The sequence below is a fragment of the Schistocerca nitens genome, chromosome 8, assembly GCF_023898315.1.
Source record: "Schistocerca nitens isolate TAMUIC-IGC-003100 chromosome 8, iqSchNite1.1, whole genome shotgun sequence".
NCBI classification, from domain to species: domain Eukaryota; kingdom Metazoa; phylum Arthropoda; class Insecta; order Orthoptera; family Acrididae; genus Schistocerca; species Schistocerca nitens.
Genome location: NC_064621.1, coordinates 339,863,340 through 339,884,995, shown reverse-complemented (window position 1 = coordinate 339,884,995; position 21,656 = coordinate 339,863,340). Strand labels below are relative to the sequence as shown.

General features: G+C 43.6%; 1 protein-coding gene across 2 annotated transcripts in view; it reads right to left on the bottom strand.

Moving 5' to 3' along the window:
• Positions 1-21,656, bottom strand: part of LOC126198954 (myogenesis-regulating glycosidase) — a 750,462-nt gene that overhangs the window by 100,812 nt on the left and 627,994 nt on the right. For both annotated transcript variants that reach the window (XM_049935600.1, XM_049935601.1), the window contains 2 exons: positions 10,997-11,130; positions 4,254-4,407 (listed from right to left, as the gene is read on the bottom strand). In XM_049935600.1, the coding sequence (XP_049791557.1) occupies positions 4,254-4,407; positions 10,997-11,130 (288 nt within the window). The remainder of the gene's footprint in view (positions 1-4,253; positions 4,408-10,996; positions 11,131-21,656) is intronic.

Below are 21,656 nucleotides of genomic sequence, written 5' to 3'. Positions count from 1 at the left end.
AGTTTAAATAAAGAAAATCAAGAATGTAACACTGGAATTTGCTTAATTTTTTAGCTCTTCCAGGACCTCCTCGACAGAATAGAAGGAGTGAGCCATGAGGAAACTCTTCAGTTTAGACTTAAAAGTGTTTGGGCTACTGCTAAGATTTTTGAGTTCTTGTGGTAGCTTATTGAAAATGGATGCAGCAGATTACTGCACTCCTTTCTGCACAAGAGTCAAGGAAGTGCATTCCATATGCAGATTTGATTTCTGCCTAGTATTAACTGAGTGAAAGCTGCTAACTCTTGGGAACAAGCTAATATTGCTAACAACAAACGACATTAAAGAAAATACATACTGTGAGGGCAATGTCAAAATTCCCGGACTATTGAATAGGGGTCGACAAGAGGTTTTCGAACTTACACCATACATAGCTCGAACAGCCCGTTTTTGAGCCAAAAATACCCTTTTTGAATCAGAAGAATTACCCCAAAAAATAATACCATATGACATAAGCGTATGAAAATATGCGAAGTATACTACTTTTCGTGTTGAAATGTCACTTATTTCAGATACTGTTCTAATGGTAAATAAAGCGGCATTTAGTTTCTGAACAAGATCCTGAACATGGGCTTTCCACAACAGCTTACTTTCTATCCGTACGCCTAGGAACTTGAACTGTTCCGTCTCGCTTATAACATGCCCATTCTGTCTCATTAAAATGTCAGTTCTTGTTGAATTGTGAGTTAGAAACTGTAAAAACTGAGTCTTACTGTGATTTAGCTTCAAATTATTTTCCACAAGCCATGAACTTATATCATGAACTACATTATTTGACAATGTTTCAATATTACACACAAGATCCTTCACTACCAAGGTGGTGTCATCAGCAAACAGAAATATTTTTGAATCACCTGTAATACTAGAAGGCATATCATTTATATGTATAAATAAGAAACAGCAGTGGCCCCAGCACCGACCCTTGGGGAACGCCCCATTTAACAGTGCACCATTGGGACTGAACATCATTACCACTCTCAATATTGCGGAGGATTACCTTCTGCTTTCTGTTCTTAAAGTAGGAGGCGAACCAATTGTAAGCTACTCCCCTTACTCCATAATGTTCCAACTTCTGCAGTAATATTTTGTGGTCAACACAGTCAAAAGCCTTCGTTAAATCAAAGAAAACACCTAACGTTCGTAACCTTTTATTTAATCCGTCCAAAACCTCACAGAGAAAAGAGACTATAGCATTTTCAGTTGTTAAGCCATTTCTAAAACCAAACTGTACATTTGACAGCAAATTATGTGAATTTAAATGCTGCAGTAACCTTGTATATACAACCCTCTCGATAACTTTAGCAAACACCGATGGCATAGAAATAGGTCTATAATTGTCAACATTATCCCTGTCTCCCTTTTTATAAAGTGGCTTCACTACCGAGTACTTTAATCGGTCAGGAAACCGACCACTCCTAAAGGAAAAGTTACAGATATGGCTAAGTACTGAGCTAACATACGTGGAACAATACTTCAGTATTCTGCTAGATACCCCGTCATATCCATGAGAGTTCTTGGTCTTTAGTGATTTAATTATTAACTCAATCTCCCTCTTGTCAGTATCATGGAGGATCATTTCAGGTAACAGTCTCGGAACACTTTTTTCTAAGAGCGCTATATGATTCCCTGTTGGGACTAGGTTTCTATTTAGTTCACCTGCTATATTCAGAAAGTGATTATTAAGTACTGTACATATATGCGACTTATCAGTAACACGGACATCCCCACTACGCACTGATTCTATATTCTCGACCTGTCTCTGCAGACCAGCCACTTCCTTTACGACTGACCATATGGTTTTAATTTTATCCTGAGACTTAGCTATTCCATCTGCATACCACATACTTTTTGCCTTCCTAATAACTTTTTTAAGCACCTTACAATACTGTTTGTAATGGGCTGCTGCATTTAGATTGTGACTGTTTCTAACGTTTTGATATAATTGCCACTTTGTTCTACAAGAAATTCTTATCCCTTTAGTCAGCCACCCAGGCTGCCTGTTTGTGCTAGTACCCTGTTTTGAACGTTCTAACGGAAAGCAACTTTCAAAGAGCACGAGAAAAGTCTTGAGGAAAGCATTATATGTATCGTCTACTGTATCAGCACTATAAACATCTTGCCACTCTTGTTCCTTGATAAGGTTTACAAAAGTCTGTACAGCAACTGGATCAGCTTTCCTAAAAAGTTGGTAACTATATTTAACATGTGTTGCAGCACAAAAATCTTTTAGACTTAAAATTTGTGCATCATGATCTGAAAGGCCATTCACCTTTTTGCTAACAGAATGCCCTTCTAATAATGACGAATGAACAAAAATATTGTCTATGGTTGTTCTACTGTTCCCTTGCACTCTCGTTGGAAAGAATACGGTTTGCATAAGATTATATGAATTAAGGAGGTCTACCAGCATCCTTTTCCTTGCACAATCACTTATACAATTAATATTGAAGTCACCACATATAACTAACTTTTTGTATTTCCTTTAAAGTGAACCAAGAACCTCCTCTAGCTTTAGCAAAAATGTTGTGAAATCAGAGTCTGGGGATCTATAAATAACAACAGTTAGAAGTTTAGCTCCGTTAAATTTAACCACACCTGCACAACATTCAAACACCTTTTCAGTGCAGTACTTTGAAACATCAATTGACTCAAATGGGATACCGTTTTTCACATACATGGCTACTCCCCCACACGGCAAAGAGGTCCTAGAAAAGCTGCCAGCCAACCTGTATCCTGGTAAAGGAAGCCTCTGAATTTTATCTCCTTATTTAAGAAGGTGTACTCAACGACGAACCTGGGTGCACGAATTGCAAAACGTCATTTTTTCGTGTGAATCCAGGTTCTGTTTACACTATCATGATGGTCGCATCCGTGTTTGGCGACATCGCAGTGAACGCACATTGGAAGCGTGTATTCGTCATCGTCATACTGGCGTATCACCCGGCGTGATGGTATGGGGTGCCATTGGTTACACGTCTCGGTCACCTCATGTTCGTATCGACGGAACTTTGAACAGTGGACGTTACATTTCAGATGGGTTACGACCCGTGGCTCTACCCTTCGTTCGATCCCTGGAAAACCCTACATAACAGCAGGATAATGCACGACCGCATGTTGCAGGTCCTGTACGAGCCTTTCTTGATACAGAAAATGTTCGACTGCTGCCCTGGCCAGCACGTTCTCCAGATCTCTCACCAATTGAAAATTGTGGTATTGTGTTGAAGCTGCATGGGCAACTGTACCTGTACACGCCATCCAAGCTCTGTTTGACTCAATGCCTAGGCGTATCAAGGCCGTTATTACGACCAGAGGTGGTTGTTCTGGGTACTGATTTCTCAGGATCTATGCACCCAAATTGTGTGAAAATGTAATCACATGTCAGTTTTTGTATAATATATTTGTCCAATGAATACCCGTTTATCATCTGCATTTCTTCTTGGTGTAGCAATCTTAGTGGCCAGTAGTGTAATATACAGTATAGTAGAAAGTATATACAGTATAGTAGAAAGAATACATGATTAAATTTATGGGTGAAGTGAAGTGTACATGCTGCGAAGTTTAGTACACAGAGCTGCCACTTCTGGAAGCAACAACGCCCCTAACAGAGTCGGATATCAAGTCGAAGTGAGATTGGATATTGGGCATATGGTCACCATTCATTAATCGTGGTGGCTGGCGAGTGGTGTGCAGTCTCTCATCAATAACCACTCGTTTTGAAAGAGTGAGAGATCTATGGAAACTCCCGGCAGGATCAACTGGCGAACACCTTCTGTGTCGAGGTAGGTCAAAACGGCCCAGATAGCATGCGGTTATTTTTGAAAGACCTTGAAAACCGAGCACAGAGAATGGCCTTGGCATGTTTGAAATGTCAAGTCCTCTGTTAAAATTATCAGCTATGCGAACCAGAGCTGATCGAGTTATGAAACCAATAGCACCCTATACTATCACCATTTTAGGTGCTGGGACCATATGACGATGATGAATAGAATCTTGTGACGTCCATTCCACTCGGAGCCTCCATACATCTATACGTCCATCGTGATGCTGTATGCAGGATCGAGCATCGTCTGAAAATACGACGTGATGGTACTCCTGTGGCCACTGTCGCCGTTTGTCGTAGCGCTCTGACCAGCGACTCGGAACACCACCAAGTTAAGAGCATCGCCTGGCGCCTTGACCCAGGAGTCTGCGATTTGCGACAGCGACGAACTTACCGCGATCTTCTCCTTGAGCAGGCTAGCAATACTCGTGTTGCTGGTGATGGAGTTTCCCGGCGACAGCTCCGGCACATCCAGGTAGTCGATGTCGTCGACTCGGACGTCCGAGGGCGGCTTCGCAGACTTTCGTCGCACGCGTCGAACCGGCGACCTGTAAGTGAGAAACGGACAGGGCTAAATTAACAGCGAATCCAGTCCCCAGAGGGACAAGGATGAGACAGTAAGTCGACAGGCGCAATGTTTTCGGGACTGGTAGGTAGTGTATGACCTGCTCGCTTTGAACCTAATGATTAACAACTTACCGAAACACGTCACTCTGGATGGTAGCTGGCGTTTTCGTCAGTTGTTTTCAAAAGACTGAATAGATACTGCCCTAACCTCTATGAGTGTGTCTTTTCGGTCCTAGACAAAAATTCGAAGGGCACAGACAAACTGCTTTGTAGTCCATCTGAATAAGTGTAAGTAGGCTGTTTAGGTTTTTTTATTGGTAACGCCACCTCTGTATGAAAATCACTGGCTGTGCTGTGTGCAGTCTGTGGCTGCTTTGCATTGTTGTAATACTCGCCATTGTAGTGTTAGGCAGCTGGCTGTGAACAGCGCGTAGCGTTGCGCAGTTGGAGGTGAGCCGCCAGCAGTGGTGGATGTGGGGAGAGAGATGGCGGAGTTTTGAAATTTGTCTTGAACTGCTATATATATTATGACTATTGAGGTAAATACATTGGTTGTTCTCTATCAAAATCTTTCTTTTGCTAACTATGCCTATCAGTAGTTAGTGCCTTCAGTACTTTGAATCTTTTATTTAGCTGGCAGTAGTGGCGCTCGCTGTATTGCCGTAAAAAATATATATATATATATTGGCTCGAATCACAACTGTACAACTCGAGCCTTTTCCAAAATTTAGACTTCAATCAGTATTGTCAGAGGAATCGAAGAAGTCCCAGTACATCTGCAGCTGCGAAATACTTGGTGCAAATCTACATGCATGCCACAACTGTTTTACTGTACAACAATGAAAGACTGCAACTACAAAGGAGATTTTCTCTACAATTACGCGCTAGCAATAAACAAAAGCTACACTAATTACACAAACTACAAGAAAAAATCAGAAGATTCCAGTGAGGTATCCTCGGCTAAGGGTCGACATATGAAACGTCCCCTCAGAAAAATTATACACGACTGTTCTTAAACTGACACACAATATTTTTTTTAGCGCAACGCCATCTGACTTTCAATAATCCCTACAAAAGAATGGGCCCTCACTAACATTAAACTATACCTTTCACAAATCACTTACCTCACAAAAATCTTCGCTACTCAAGCTACGGCAATACAGCGAGCGCCACTACTGCCAGCTAAATAAAAGATTCAAAGTACTGAAGGCACTAACTACTGATAGGCATAGTTAGCAAATGAAAGATTTTGGTAGAGAACAACCAATGTATTTACCTCAATAGTCATAATATATATAGCAGTTCAAGACAAATTTCAAAACTCCGCCATCTCTCTCCCCACATCCACCACTGCTGGCGGCTCACCTCCAACTGCGCAACGCTACGCGCTGTTCACAGCCAGCTGCCTAACACTACAATGGCGAGTATTACAACAATGTAAAGCAGCCACAGACTGCACACAGCACAGCCAGTGATTTTCATACAGAGGGGCGTTTCCAACAAAAAAACCTAAACAGCCTTCTTACATAAGGATTGCGTTGAAAGCATCCAATACCATTTCGTGAGGGAAAAAGAATATCGACTATCTTCCAACAACTCTCATCTACGTACCTGATCACCTCCTTAAACACAGACTGTGCATGAACTCTACAGGCGTCTTCGTTTGGGTCAAGATTACGGCCGTCCCAAAAGCTCAAGCAGTACTCAACATAAAGCCGCACAACACGCTGGTATGCTGTCTCGTTTATAGACGCATGGTACTTCCCAGATTTTTCTCAAGAAATCGAATTGATTCTGTATCACTTTCAAGCAGCTTTGTAGGGTTATCTGTAGATATTTAATGCTGTGTGACAGATCTCACAGATTTTTCACCAAGGTTTTAATCGAATATTACAGTACTTTTTCCTCTCTTATGAACGCACGTTAACTGGCTTTTATATGAATTTTAGTTACAGTGTATCATGCGATTTTTTTTCTAAACCATTCCGAATTGCGCAAAGTTAAACAGCGAGCTTTAGCGGGCTGAAATTCAGCTCATCCTCTTGCCATAAGGATGGGAAACTGCTGCTCTAAAACGAACCTTTTGCTGTTAAGTTGTCCCCCCACCTAGATCTCCAAGTGGACATCCGTGGAAGATAGATCCAGGATAGAAGTGCTTTTGTCCGAATATTCCTCTGATAAGAATGGAAATTCAAGAACATATGATTGAAGTACAACTGGGAGATGAAAACAGGGAGATGAACGTCATTTTCATGAAGCAGGAGTAAAACGTGAATTTTCGAGCTACAGATGGAGAAACTTCTGATACACATATAGAAAAGAAGTGGTGTAGGATGGCGCGAAAACAGCAGCACGTCTGAAAACTATGAAAAACAGAAATCAGCAGGATATAGTATTTTCGACAAAGAGCTATCTACAAATAAACTTATTGTCTCAACATTGGTCTTGAAAGCCTTTCGCTAAAGAACATTGCTGCCTACAGACGAAAAATACATTATCATCTTCATCAAACTTCGGAGTTATCCTTTCAGATTTCTTATAAAGAGTACAACTACTTCGCAAATATTGTGAAATCCCATTTTTAATGGAACAATAATCCGTGAGGTAACACATGCACAGGTGTCCATTGCCAATTGAATTGGTGACAACGGTGTTGAAGAAGGAACGGGGGTGCGTGGTGCATTCTGGGCAGAGAGGGAGAGAGAGCATACTTTGCAGTGTGGCCATTGTGTTCTCTATCTCTGTCCCACATCAAACGCTCCAAACGTTGCCTACCGTCGTAACTGGCAATGTTGGGGAAAGCGCCACATTGAGCCATCTCTTCCGCTGCTGATTCACCATAAAAAAATGTACATTATCAGAAAAGTATCGCTCTCACTTCTCAAAGTAATACATGTCATGTTAGTTTTATTTCAGGCGTATTGAACACACCAGTGGCTAAGTACTTTTACTGTATTTAAACTAAGAGGAAATCAACACTATGTGCTGTACTAGCACTCCGAAGCGCACTCAACAATCTTAGTCGGCCGAATGCCGCTATTGGCTGGAGTGTCACGTGGTATACTGCCCCTATCACTGTGCATCGTCCGACCATCCGCATTGTCACGCGCAGCGTAGTCGGAAATTCACAACATGTTGCGCATAACAACTACCCTAGCCGGCTAAGAACTACCACATACGACATGGTCAACCATTAACCGGATCAGGACCAACCATGCCATGTCAGCTGATGCACTTCGCAAGTACAATATAATTACTTCCTCAAAGTGTGACAACGGTGCCAAAAGACAGATGAACGGTCACATCAAACGACACCGCAACCTGAGGACGTGGCATGTCCTACCACAGAATCTACATCTACATCCATACTGCGCAAGCCACCTGACGGTGTGTGGTGGAGGGTACTTTGAGTACCTTTATCGGTTCTCTCTTCTATTCCAGTCTCGTATTGTTCGTGGAAAGAAAGATTGTCGGTATGCCTCTGTGTGGGCTCTAATCTCTCTGATTTTATCCTCATGGTCTCTTCGCGAGATATACGTAGGAGGGAGCAATATACTGCTTGACTCCTCGGTGAAAGTATGTTCTCGAAACTTCAACAAAAGCCCGTACCGAGCTACTGAACGTCTCTCCTGCAGAGTCTTCCACTGGAGTTTATCATCTCCGTAACGCTTTCGCGATTACTAAATGATCCTGTAACGAAGCGCGCTGCTCTCCGTTGGATCTTCTCTGTCTCTTCTATCAACCCTATCTGGTAGGGATCCCACACTGGTGAGCAATATTCAAGCAGTGGGCGAACACGTGTACTGTAACCTACTTCCTTTGTTTTCGCATTGCATTTCCTTAGGATTCTTCCAATTAATCTCAGTCTGGCATCCGCTTTACCGACGATCAACTTTATATGATCATTCCATTTTAAATCACTCCCAATACCTACTCCCAGATAATTCACAGAATTAACTGCTGCCGTGCTGGATTAGCTGAGCGGTCTGAGGCGCTGCAGTCATGGACTGTGCGGCTGGTCCCGGCGGAGGTTCGAGTCCTCCCTCGGGCATGGGTGTGTGTGTTTGTCCTTAGGATAATTTAGGTTAAGTAGTGCGTAAGCTTAGGGACTGATGACCTTAGCAGTTAAGTCCCATAAGATTTCACACTCAATTAACTGCTTCCAGTTGCTGACCTTCTATATTGTAGCTAAATGATAAAGGATCTTTCTTTCTACGTATTCGCAGGACATTACACTTGTCTACATTGAGATTCAATTGTCATTCCCTGCACCATGCGTCAATTCGTTGCAGATCCTCCTGCATTTCCGTACAATTTTCCATTGTTATAGCCTCTCGATATACCACAGCATCATCCGCAAAAAGCTTCAGTGAACTTCCGATGTTATCCACAAGGTCATTTATGTATATTGTGAATAGCAACGGTCCTACGATACTCCCCTGCGGCACACCTCTTACTTCTTTGATTCCAATGGAATTGTTCATAAAGAGTGGGAGCCTCCTGGACAAACAGCTAACCAAAATTACTGCAAAGAAATTTTAGAAAGACTTCGTAAAAGAGTTCTTCGTGTCCGTGCCAACATTGCTGATAATTGGATTCTGCATCACGATAATGCGCCATCCCACACTGCTCCGTCAGTACAGCAATTTTTCTATTTCCGAGACTCAAAACGGCGGTCAAGGGACACCATTTTCAAACAACACAAGATGTCCAAAAGAGCTATGATGAGGGTTTTGGAGGATATTACAGAGGATGAGTTCCAAAAATGATACCATCAATGGCAGAAGCGCTGGAAAAAGTGTGTGCAATCAGAAGGGAACTACGAGGGTGAGTCAAATGCAAACCTTAAACTTGTAGTTTCGCGCCGTCATCCTGTAAGTTGGTAAGCATGCTACAAACAGTGTGCAGAATGGCCTGTAGGTGGCAGCATAGTGCAGAGCCACACATACCGTCGCAGTATCAGTATAAAGATGGCCGCCCCACTTGCGAGTTGCACCAGGGAAGAACAGCGTTCTGTTTTTCGGTTTTTTCGTAGTGAAGGTGCGAAACCTATTGAAATTCATCGACGAATAAAGGTTCAGTATAATGATGCATGTTTGTCACAGCACAAGTCTACGAATAGTGTAGGAAGTTCGCAAATGCTTGACTTCAGTGGAAGATGCTCCTTGGCCAGATCAGGCACAACGAGTTGTGACTCCACAGAATATTGCAGCAGTTGAAGCCATAGTGAAGGGAAACCGCCGAGAGACACTGAATAACACTGCAGCATGTTTACAGATTTGTCATGGCTCAGCACACCACATTGTGCATGATGTGCTCCAGTTTCACGAAGTATCTGCAAGATGGGTGCCACGGCAGCTGACTCCTGAAATGAGAGAACGACGTGTTGATGCTTGTGAATAACTTCTTCGGCGCTTTGAACGAGAAGGTGATGGCTTCCTTGCAAGAATAGTTACTGTGGACGAAACCTGGATTCACTTCCACCAACTGGAAATGAAGAGAGCGAGCAAGGAATGGCACCATTCCTCATCACCAAAATCAAAGAAGTTTCGCACAGAACCATCAGCAGGGAAGGTTATGCTGACTCTCTTTAGGGACGGAAAAGGCGTCATTTCGGAGCATTACATTCCTAGAGGAACCACTGTCACCAGTGCATCAAACACAGATCTCCTAAAAAATCATCTGCCACCTGCAATCAAATCAAAGCGACGTGCATTGCTGTCAGCAGGTGTCCTTTTGCAACATGCCAATGCAAGGCCCCACACTGCCCGTACAACAGCTGCAACAATCACAGACCTGCAATTTGATTGTCAAGGGACACCATTTTCAAACAACACAAGATGTCCAAAAAGCTATGACGAGGGTCTTGGAGGATATTACAGAAGATGAGCTCCAGAAATGTTACCATCAATGGCAGAAGCGCTGGAAAAAGTGTGTGCAATCAGAAGGGAACTACTTTGAAGGAGACAACACTAAAATTGACTAAAACGGTAAGCAACATTTTTTTCACATCAGTCTCATTACTTTATTGTCGCACCTTGTAGAGCACAAATACGCCCTCACCAGATCTACGCAATGCTGCCCAGCCAACAGCAGTAGTTTCAGCGACTGAGGTCTACTGACTCTCCTGGACAGCGTCAACTTCAGCTGATGGGTAACGTCTCTTCAATTTTGATAATCATAAATCACGTACTTTTACGTCACTTACCTCTTTATGTAATTAGTAATTGTTCTGTCTTTCACAGTGCTATTCTGAAGATGGTCTAAGACTCGGCCGAAACCGGTCATTTTAAATAAAATAACCAACGCGATCTCGACTGTTTTTTTCATTAATTTTGTGTTGTGTCAACAGTTCCCCCACCTCCTTTGCTGGTAAAACAAGAGCGATGAAAACATTTATCACCAGATTCGAGCTACTGCTACTTCTCTCTCTCTGTCTCCTCCCTCCCCTTCAGAATGTCTAGATAGCAAGTGGCACTTGCGCAGCCTAGATTCATCACTTGTTGTGACAATGAGGAAACAACAGTCGTGCCACCGGCACCAGCCTGCAGGCCTGGCTGCGGTACCTACTTGGCGGAGTCGGTGTCGGTGTCTGAGTCCTCAGTGCCGGTACCCGTGGCTGTGCCGCCATTGCCGGGCGTCAGGTCGCCGTCCGTGAAGGAGCTGTCGCTCAGGTCGCCGTCATGCGACGTGGTGGGTGTCAGCTGCAACATACCACGACACTGCGTGAAACACATGGCAAACACGACAGTACAACCATTGCTTTCAGTACAGAATTTTCTTCAGGCAGCAGTTACTGAGTGGTACTTTGGAGATAAACGATAAGTAACTTATTTTTGATGGTACTTCTTTGGAATTCTAGCTCATCTACATCCATACTTAAGAGCCAAACAAACTTATACATCTGCCTAATATAGGGTCCCTGCGAGCGTGAAGAAGTGCCGCAACAAGGCGTGGCATAAACCAAACTAACGTCTGAAGTAGTGCTGCAGGGAACTAACACCATGAATCCTGCATGGCTTTCCATAAATCCTTAAGAGTACGAGGGGGTGGAGATCTTATCTGAACAGCACGTTTCAAGGCATCCCAGATAAGTTCAATAATGTTCATCTGAAGTATTTTAATTCAGAAGAGTGTTCCTGGAACCACTCTGTGGAAGTTCTGGACGTGTTGGGTGTCGCATTGTCCTGCTGGAATTGACCAAGTCCGTCGGAATGCACAGTGGATATGAATGGACAGAATGATTATGTACGTATCACCTGTCAGAGTCGTATCTAGACGTATCAAGGGTGCTACATGACTCGAATTGCACGCGCCCCACACCATTACAGAGCCTCCACCAGCTTGAAAAGTCTCCTGCTGACATGCAGGGTCCATGGTTCGAAATCAAAATGGTTCAAATGGCTCTAAGCACTATGGGACTTAACATCTTAGGTCACCAGTCCCCTAGACTTAGAACTACTTAAACCTAGCTAACCTAAGGACATCACACACATCCATGCCCGAGGCAGGATTCGAACCTACGACCGTAGCAGCAGCGCGGTTCCGGACTGAATCGCCTAGAAACGCTCTCCCACAGCGGCCGGCTTTCCATGGATTCATGAGGTTGTCTCCATGCACTTCTGCACAGTCGTCTTTGGTTCCGTGCTTGTAGGATCTTTTTCCGACCGCAGTGATGACGGAGATTTGATGTTTTACCGGATTCCTGATGTTCACGGTACATTCGTGAAAAGGTAGTACCGGAAAATAGCCACTTCATCGCTACCTCGCAGACTCTGTGTCCCATCGCTCCTGCGCTGACTATAACAACACGTTCAAACTCACTTAAATCTTGAAAACCTGCCATTGTAGCAGCAGCAACCGATCTAACAACTGCACAAGACACTTTTTGTCTTATATAGGCGTTGCCGAGGGCAGCGTCGTATTCTGCCTGTCTACATATCTCAATATCTGAATACTAATGCCTATACCAGTTTCTTCGGCGCTTCAGTGTACGTCATTACCTTGAAATTTACGCTTACATGCGTGGCATAGAGTTTTTCGAACCAACTCCGGACAATCTCTCTTCCGTTCCAGTCTCTAAGAGCGAGTGGGAGAAATGAGCACTTAAACTATCTTTTCGTAGGATCTATGATTTATTTTACTATGGTAATTATTATCCCTATGAAGGTTGGCAATAATAAAATCATTCACATTCAGAGCAGAAGAACGCTGACTGAAATTTCGTGAAAGGATCTCGCTGCAACGCAAAACACCTTTGTTTTAACAATTGCCACCCCAACTCGAGTAGCATGTCCCTAACACATTCTCCCAAATTTCGGGATAATACAAGACGAGTTGTCCTACTTCGAACTTATTCGATGTCCTCCATCAGTCCAATCTGGCAAGGATCTCAAAGCGCACTATACTCTAGCAGAGGACGGACAACCGTCGTGTAGGCAGCATCTTTAGTAGACCTGTTGCGTCTTGTAAGTTTCTGCCAATAAAACGTACTCTTTGGTTTGCCTTCCCCACAAAGTTATGTATGTGATCGTTTCAATTGAAGTTGTTCGTAATTGTAATTCCTAGGTATTAAATTTCTGTGCTTTATCGTGTATCCTAAATTAAGCGGATTTATGGTTGGCGTCATAGTTTTCATTATTGAGAGACTACAGCCACTTTTCGCACTATACAAATATCGCATCTACGGCATTTTGCAATTGGTTTTGATCTTCAGTTGACTTTACTTGTCGGTAAATGACAACATTATCTGCAAACAATCTAAGAGGGCTGCTCATATTGGCTTCTAACCGTTTACATGGATTACGAACAGCAGAGGGCGTGTAACACTTCCTTGGGGAACGCCGGATATCACTTCTGTTTTACTCGACGATTTCCCGTCTATTACTAAGTACTATGACCTTTCTGACAGGAAATCACGAATCTACTCTTACCGCTGGAGCGATACTCCATCGTCACACAGTTTGATCGTAAGTCTACTGTGAGGAACGGCGTCAAAAGCCTTCCGAAAACCTAGAAATAGGAAATCAGTTTGAGATCCCCTTTCGATAGCACGCATTACTTCACTAGTTGTGTTTCATAAGAACGATATTTTCTTAATCCGTGCTGACTTTGTGTCAATAGACCATATCTTCGAAGTAATTGGTAATGTTCGAATACAGTATACGTTCCAGAACCCTACTGCAAATCGACATCAGTGACATGGGTGTGTAATTCAGGGGATTACTCCTACTTCCTTTTTAGAGTACTGCTGTGAACTGTGCAACTCGCCATTCTTTTGGTACGGATATTTCAACGAGCGAATGGGCGTGTATGATTGCTAACAAAGGAACCTCCCCATCGCACCCCCCTCAGATTTAGTTATAAGTTGGCACAGTGGATAGGCCTTGAAAAACTGAACACAGATCAATCGAGAAAACAGGAAGAAGTTGTGCGGAACTATGAAAAAAATAAGCAAAATATACAAACTCAGTAGTCCATGCAAATGATAAGCAACTTCATGGACAGCGTAGGCTGACGAGCGCCGTGGTCCCGTGGTTAGCGTGAGCAGCTGCGGAACAAGAGGTCCTAGGTTCAAGTCTTCCCTCGAGTGAAAAATTTACTTCTTTTTTTCTTCGTAAAGTTATGATCTGTCCGTTCGTTCATTGACGTCTCTGTTCACTGTAATAAGTTTGTGTTTCGCGACCGCACCGCAAAACCGTGCGATTAGTAGACGAAATGACGTGCCTCTCCAATGGGAACCGATAACATTTGATAGCAAGGCCATAAGCCAACCGATTCCTCCACAGGAAAACACGTCTGATATATTCTATACGACACTGGTGATGGCATGTGCGTCACATAATTGTCTGAAAGTAAAAAATTAAAATTTTCACTCGAGGGAAGACTAGAACCTAGGACCTCTCGTTCAACAGCTGCTCACGCTAACCACGAGACCACTGCGCACCTAAACTCAAGTTGTCCTTGATGGTGCTTATCTTGCACATGGACTACTCAGTTTGTATATTTTGCTTATTTTTTTCATGGTTCCACACAATTTCTTCCTGTTTTCTCGATTGATCTGTGTTCCGTTTTTCAAGGCCTATCCACTGTGCCAACTTATAACTAAATCTGAGGGGGGTGCGATGGGGAGGTTCCCTTGTAAGTATGGGACTATGATATCGGATCGCCATTCTCTGAAAGAAACCTAACTGGTATAATAGCTGGACAAGAAGACTTACCCTGATTAAGTGCTTCAACCTGGTTCGCTACATCGAGAATATCTACTTCTAAGTAACTGATGCTGGCAGTAGTTCTTGATTCGAATGCTGCAATATTGACTTCATCTACTTTGGTGAAGTAATGTCGGAAAACCACCTGGCTGTTCAGTTCTGCGCCGACTAAACTAGTCTTCACGTGTGACGAGTAGTGGTCTCAAGTGCGATCGCTGCCTAAATTCACTAATCCTGCACTGCTATAATTACTGATGTATGGCGTGTGTTGTTTTCGTAAAAGAGCAGTAATTTGTGTGGTAGTCTTTGTTGTTTCGATTCTGTTTCAGTTCCGAACGATCCTGTGCAAAAGCTAAATGGGACAATTACTTCGTTCAAGTATTAATTATATCCTTTCTATCGAAACTAAACTGTAAACTGTGTTACGTATGTACCGACCCGGTTACGATCCTAGCAATGCATTTCTGGATTCGTTAGTATCTGCTGTGATACCCACACCACAAGGATTTGAAACCATGGCGCGTATTCTACAGGTATTCAGCTTCTCTTACACCTGTACCGCACTTTCCCAGCGTAAGATGCAGGAAGTCCGTCACGTACCGTTGTGCCGTCAGTGTTATCCAACCACTACTCGGTATGTTTGAAAATATCGATGCATCGACAGTTTTCCAAAACATATCGTTATATACCGGCTACATAATTCTCCCCGATATATCGATACCAAAATGGCAATATCGAGTGCTGATATTTTTATTATTTTTTTCAGATTTTTGGGTAAATATTTGAAGTTGTTCTTTTGAAATTGTAGTAGAAAATATTTTCATTGTGTGATGGAATCTTACTAGCTTTCATCACATCCAGTCCTCTTTGACTGTGTGAAGCAATTATAGGTGGCAAAAAAAGTTCGATTGCACTGGTGGGGTGGGGGGGGGGGTGGCGGTATGAATGGAATAACAAGATTTCCGACGTAAAGAAGTACCACAACAGTTACCAGTTGCGTTAAAAACCAATTTTTAACGCAACTAGTGTGCTATTTCTTCACATGGGCATTCTTCGAAAAAAAATTACTGCAAATAATGAACAAAAATCTAAACGACAAGATTGGTCTTTGCAGTGGAAGGAGACGTGCGAGAGGAAATGCTGACGTAACCGGCGCTCAGCGCTACCTTCAGAAACTGAAAAAGTTGAGCTTCACCACGCAATTATGGCACTGCATCTGCTAAGTCACTGGCGCTGGCAAAAATGAAAAACCTAGGAAGTCAACAGGAAGTGTTCTGGACAAATCTGATCTGTGACGAAACCGAACGACGGACACATCGGGGACACCTTTCATTGTGTCACATGCATGCAGTTACCAATGTTGGTAAAGCGGTTATCGCCAAGCGGGGCCGACTGGAGTGGCCGAGCGGTTCTAGGCGCTACAGTCTGGAACCGCGCGACCGCTACGGTCGCAGGTTCGAATCCTGCCTTGGGCATGGGTGTGTGTGATGTCCTTAGGTTAGTTAGATTTAAGTAGTTCTAAGTTCTAGGGGACTGATGACCTCAGCAGTTAAGTCCCATAGTGCTCAGGGCCATTTGAACCAAGCCAAGCGGGAACGTGTATCGTTTTCCTCTCAATAGGCAGGCTGCTAGCTTGTCGATGGACAGACTATCTAATAATAAATCAATACCTAAATATACAGCTTTACAACCGGCAGTATGATTACAATGTGCAGCTGATATTTTTCTAGGCCGGTACATCGATATTTTTTGCTTCAGCATACCGATGTGTCGAAATTTTTTCGATGTATCGAGAGAAGACGTCGATTTTTTTTTTCAAGTTAACGATATATCGGATTCCCGATATTTTTAAAAATATCAACGGTTCTAATCACCACTAGCCGTCAACTCAAGTCATTTCTGACGGCTTCTCACACACAGTAACACCGCTTTGCCTCTCCAAAACATTCGAGGTTACCGCCAGACTTCTAATGATGGTCATCGGACGTAGTGTAGAAGCGAAATTCGTCGTTGAAGAAAATGTGAAGCCACTCATCAACAGTCCACGTCTCCCCGTCACGGTACCAAAAATGGTTCAAAATGGCTCTGAGCACTATGGGACTTAACATCTGTGGTCATCAGTCCCCTAGAACTTAGAACTACTTATACCTAACTAACTTAAGGACATCACACAACAACTAGTCATCACGAGGCAGAGAAAATCCCTGACCCCGCCGGGAATCGAACCCGGGAAGCCGGGCGCGGGAAGCGAGAACGCTACCGCATGACCACGAGCTGCGGACAACGGTACCAATCTAAACACTGCCGTTTATGTTGTGGTGTCCACGACAATCTACGCATACGACGGAGATTCTCTAGTCCCGTTGCTGCCAGGCTCCGACCAAGGGTGCGCCATGACACAAAGTGTTGAAGAGATTTCATTACTTGTTCTCGGATGGCAGGCGCAGGTGTGGAAGGGTTACGATGTGCTTGCTGCACAGTGTAGTGATCCTCCCTTCTAGTGATCAGATGTCGTCACCAGATACTTGACGACAAGCGTGCTTGCCTTAACGTTCCCACGCGGTCCAACATCGTGTCACTGCCACACCTGAATGCCGCGCGAAACTGAATACTGCACGATTCGACTAGCCCGTCAAACAGAGGCTCACAATAGGCCCCTTTCAAACTTTGCCAGGTACTGATAATGGTATCTCACGCGAGTGCGTGACATCTCCGTGTCCTTCACAATAATCGCTCAACATCTGACGCTATTCACGCTCCTTACATACCCTACCAGGCCTTGTATCAACACTAAACATAAGCAACGCTAATACACACTGGTGACTGTCCTACTTAGACAGAACTGCAACTGTCATAATTTACATACGAAACTACATTGCCCTCCGACCCCGTCTTCTGGGTGCTTCATTTTATGACATGAAGGTTAGTTACGGCATTGCGAGAAGGCATCATAATTAGAATACTATTAAATATTCCGAAGAAAAACAGACACAGTGTGGGTCACTTTTAAGTTTATTCGGTTCCGTCTTTTGTCACACGTATCTTCAGATCCATATTTAATTACTGTACATTGTACTACGTGATGCATGCATTAAGATATAGAATCAACAAACTATTCGACGACCCGGATACTGATTACTCAATGGACAAGCTCTACGTCTTGCGGCAAGATGGTACTGCAATAAGAAACCACGAATAAGAAACAGATTGATACTTAATAAAACAGTTGAACCTTGAAAAGTACAATTTTATCATAGATTTCTTATACGGTCTTCATTGTCGTGTTAGCTGCACGCTTTGGAAATGCAGAATTAATATGCCCAAACACTAATATTTGAATCGGGAGTTCCGTATTTTTGGGGCCCGGGAGAAAAACATTCGTGGCCGTCGATCTGCTTCGAAGACGTGCACGCGTCGGTACATTCGCTGCTCTGTAGACAACCGCAAACATTTTTCCATCAAACAGTTGACTGTCTTGTCTCACAGTGGCATAAATGCATTAATAATTATTGCATTTACTTTTGAAATAATAAACAGTTTACTCAAATTTTTCCATCTGTCCCGTTTACATTTGACTACCCCTTATAGTGACATCGTTATTGCCACAAAACGCCCATAACACTGATGAATCAAGAGGCAGAGCAGTTTGATGGAACGTTTACATTAACCACTGCTGCGACTTATCTTACGGAAAATTGAAACACGTTTTTGCCTTTAAGCTTTCTACACTACTGGCCATTAAAATTGCTACACCACGAAGATGACGTGCTACAGACGCGAAATTTAACCGACGGGAAGAAGATGCTGTGATAGGCAAATGATTAGCTTTTCAGAGCATTCACACGAGGCTGGCACCGGTGGCGACACCTACAACGTGCTGACATGAGGAAAGTTTCCAACCGATTTCTCATACACAAACAGCAGTTGACCGGCGTTGCCTTGTGAAACGTTGTTGTGATTCCTCGTGTAAGGAGGAGAAATGCGTACCATCACTTTTCCGACTTTAAGGTCGGATTGTAGCATATCGCGGTTGCGGTTTATCGTCTCGCGACATTGCTGCTAGCGTTGGTCGAGATCCAATTACTGTTAGCAGAATATGGAATCGGTGGGTTCAGGAGGGTAATACGGAACGCCGTGCTGGATCCCAACGGCCTCGTATAACTTGCAGTCGAGATGACAGCCATCTTATCCGCATGGCTATAACGGATCGTGCAACCACGTCAGAATCCCTGAGTCAACAGATGGGGACGTTTGCAAGACAACAACCATCTGCACGAACAGTTCGACGACGCTTGCAGCAGCATGGACTATCAGCTTGGAGACCATGGCTGCGTTTACCCTTGACGCTGCACCACAGACAGGGGTGCCTGCGATGGTGTACTCAACGACGAACCTGGGTGCACGAATGGCAAAACGTCATTTTTTCGGACGAATCCAGGTTCTGTTTACAGCATCATGATGGTCACAATCGTGTTTGGCGACATCGCGGTGAACGCACATTGTAAGTGTGTATTCGTCATCGCCATACTGGCGTATCACCCGGCGTGATGGTATGGGGTGCCATTGGTTACACGTCTCGGTCACCTCTTGTTCGCATTGACGGCACTTTGAACAGTGGACGTTACATTTCAGATTTGTTACGACCCGTGGCTCTACCCTTCGTTCGATCCCTGCGAAACCCTACATTTCAGCAGGATAATGCACGACCGCATGTTGCAGGTCCTGTACGGGCCTTTCTGTATACTGGCGTATCACCCGGCGTGATGGTGTGGGGTGCCATTGGTTACACGTCTCGGTCACCTCTTGTTCGCATTGACGGCACTTTGAACAGTGGACGTTACATTTCAGATTTGTTACGACCCGTGGCTCTACCCTTCGTTCGATCCCTGCGAAACCCTACATTTCAGCAGGATAATGCACGACCGCATGTTGCAGGTCCTGTACGGGCCTTTCTGTATACAGAAAATGTTCGACTGCTGCCCTGGCCAGCACATTCTCCAGATCTCTCACCAGTTGAAAACGTCTGGTCAATGGTGGCCGAGCAACTGTCTCGTCACAATACGCCAGTCACTACTCTTGATGAACTGTAGTATCGTGTTGAAGCTGCATGGGCAGCTGTACCTGTACACCCCATCCAAGCTCTGTTTGAATCAATGCCCAGGCGTATCAGGGCCGTTATTACGCCCAGAGGTGGTTGTTCTGGGTACTGATTTCTCAGGATCTATGCACCCAAATTGCGTGAAAATGTAATCACATGTCAGTTCTAGTATAACATATTTGTCCAGTGAATACCCGTTTGTCATCTGCATTTCTTCTTGTTGTAGCAATTTTAATGGTCAGCAGTGTACATACTTAGTGAAAAGATCGGTTCGCAGAGGCAGGCAACAAGAAAGTGAACAAGGGGAGGATGGAAATTCTGTGTAAGTATTGTCTGATATGGCATGTGGCGAGTGCTTTTTTTCGTTGTTAATTAAGGTACTGAAGGGAGACGAAAATTTTAATTGTGATTAGGGACTGGAACTCGATAGTAGGGAAATGAAGAGAAAGAAAAAATTAGGTGAATATGGACTGGGGGAAAGGAATGAAGAGGAAGCCGCCTGTTAGGATTTTGCACAAAGCATGATTTAATTATCGATAACACTTGGTTTAAGGATCATGAAAGGAGGTATACGTAGAAGGGAGCTAGAGACACGGAAAGGTTTCAGATTGATTGTATAATGATGAGACAGAGATTTTGGAAGCAGATTTTAAATTGTAAGATATTTCCATGAGCCAATGTGGATTCTGATCACAATTTACTGGTTATCAACTCTAGATTAAAACTGAATAAATTTCAAAAAGGTAGGAAATTACGGAAACGGGACCTGGGTAAGTTGAAAGAACGAAAGGTTGTTGAGAGTTTCAGAGGGAGCGTTAGGCAACAATTGACTAGAACAGCGGAAAGCAACACACTAGAAGCAGTCTGGGTAGCTGTGAGAGACGAAATAGTGAAGGCAGCTGAGGATCAAACAGGTACAAAGACAACGCCTAGCAGAAATCCTTGGATGTCAGAGGAGATATTGAAGTTAATTGATGGAAGGAGAAAATATAAAAGTGCAACAAATGAAACAAGTGAAAGGGAATACAACCGTCTAAAACGTGAGGATGGCAGAAAGCGAAAACTGGCTAAATAGGAAAGGGTAGTGGGCAAATGCAAGGACTTAGAAGCATATTTCACTAGGGGGAAGATAAATACCGCCTACAGCAAAATTAAAAAATTGAAAAAAAAAGAGAAGCAGCCGTGTGAATGTGAAGAGCTTAGATGGGAAACGAGAACCAAGCAAAGAAGGAGAAGTGTAAATTTGGAAGAAGTAAGGACGGTCTATTCATAGGAGATGAAACTGAAGGCAACATTACAGAAAGGTGAGTGCAGTAGATGAAGATGAGATGGGAAGTATGATTCTGCGAGAACAATTTAACGAAGCACTGAAAGACCTAGGCCCAAACAAGGCTCCTGGAATAGACGACTTTCCGTCGTAACCACTAATAGTCTTGGGAGAGTCAGCCATGACACAATTATCGGTCGGTCGCTGTGTCCAAGCGATTCTAGGCGCTTCAGTCCGGAACGGCGCTGCTGCTGCGGTCGCAGGTTCGAATCCTGCCTTGGGCATGGATGTGTGTGATGTGCTTAGGTTAGTAAGGTTTAAATAGTTCTAAGTCTAGGGGACTGATGACCTCAGATGTTAAGTCCCATAGTGTTTAGAGCCATTTGAACCATTTTGAGCAAAATTATCCCACTTCGTGTGCAAGATGTTTGAGGCATGTGAAATAACTCGGACTTTAAGAAGAATGTAATAATTCCAATTTCAAAGCAAGCAGGTGTTGACATGTGTCTATATTACCGAACTATCAGTTTAATAACTCACTGTTGCTAAGCATTGACATGAAGTTTTAGAGAAGAATGGAAAAACTTGTAGATACCGACTCCGGGGAAGATCAATTCGCATTCCGCAGAAATACAGGAGTATGCGAGGCAATAC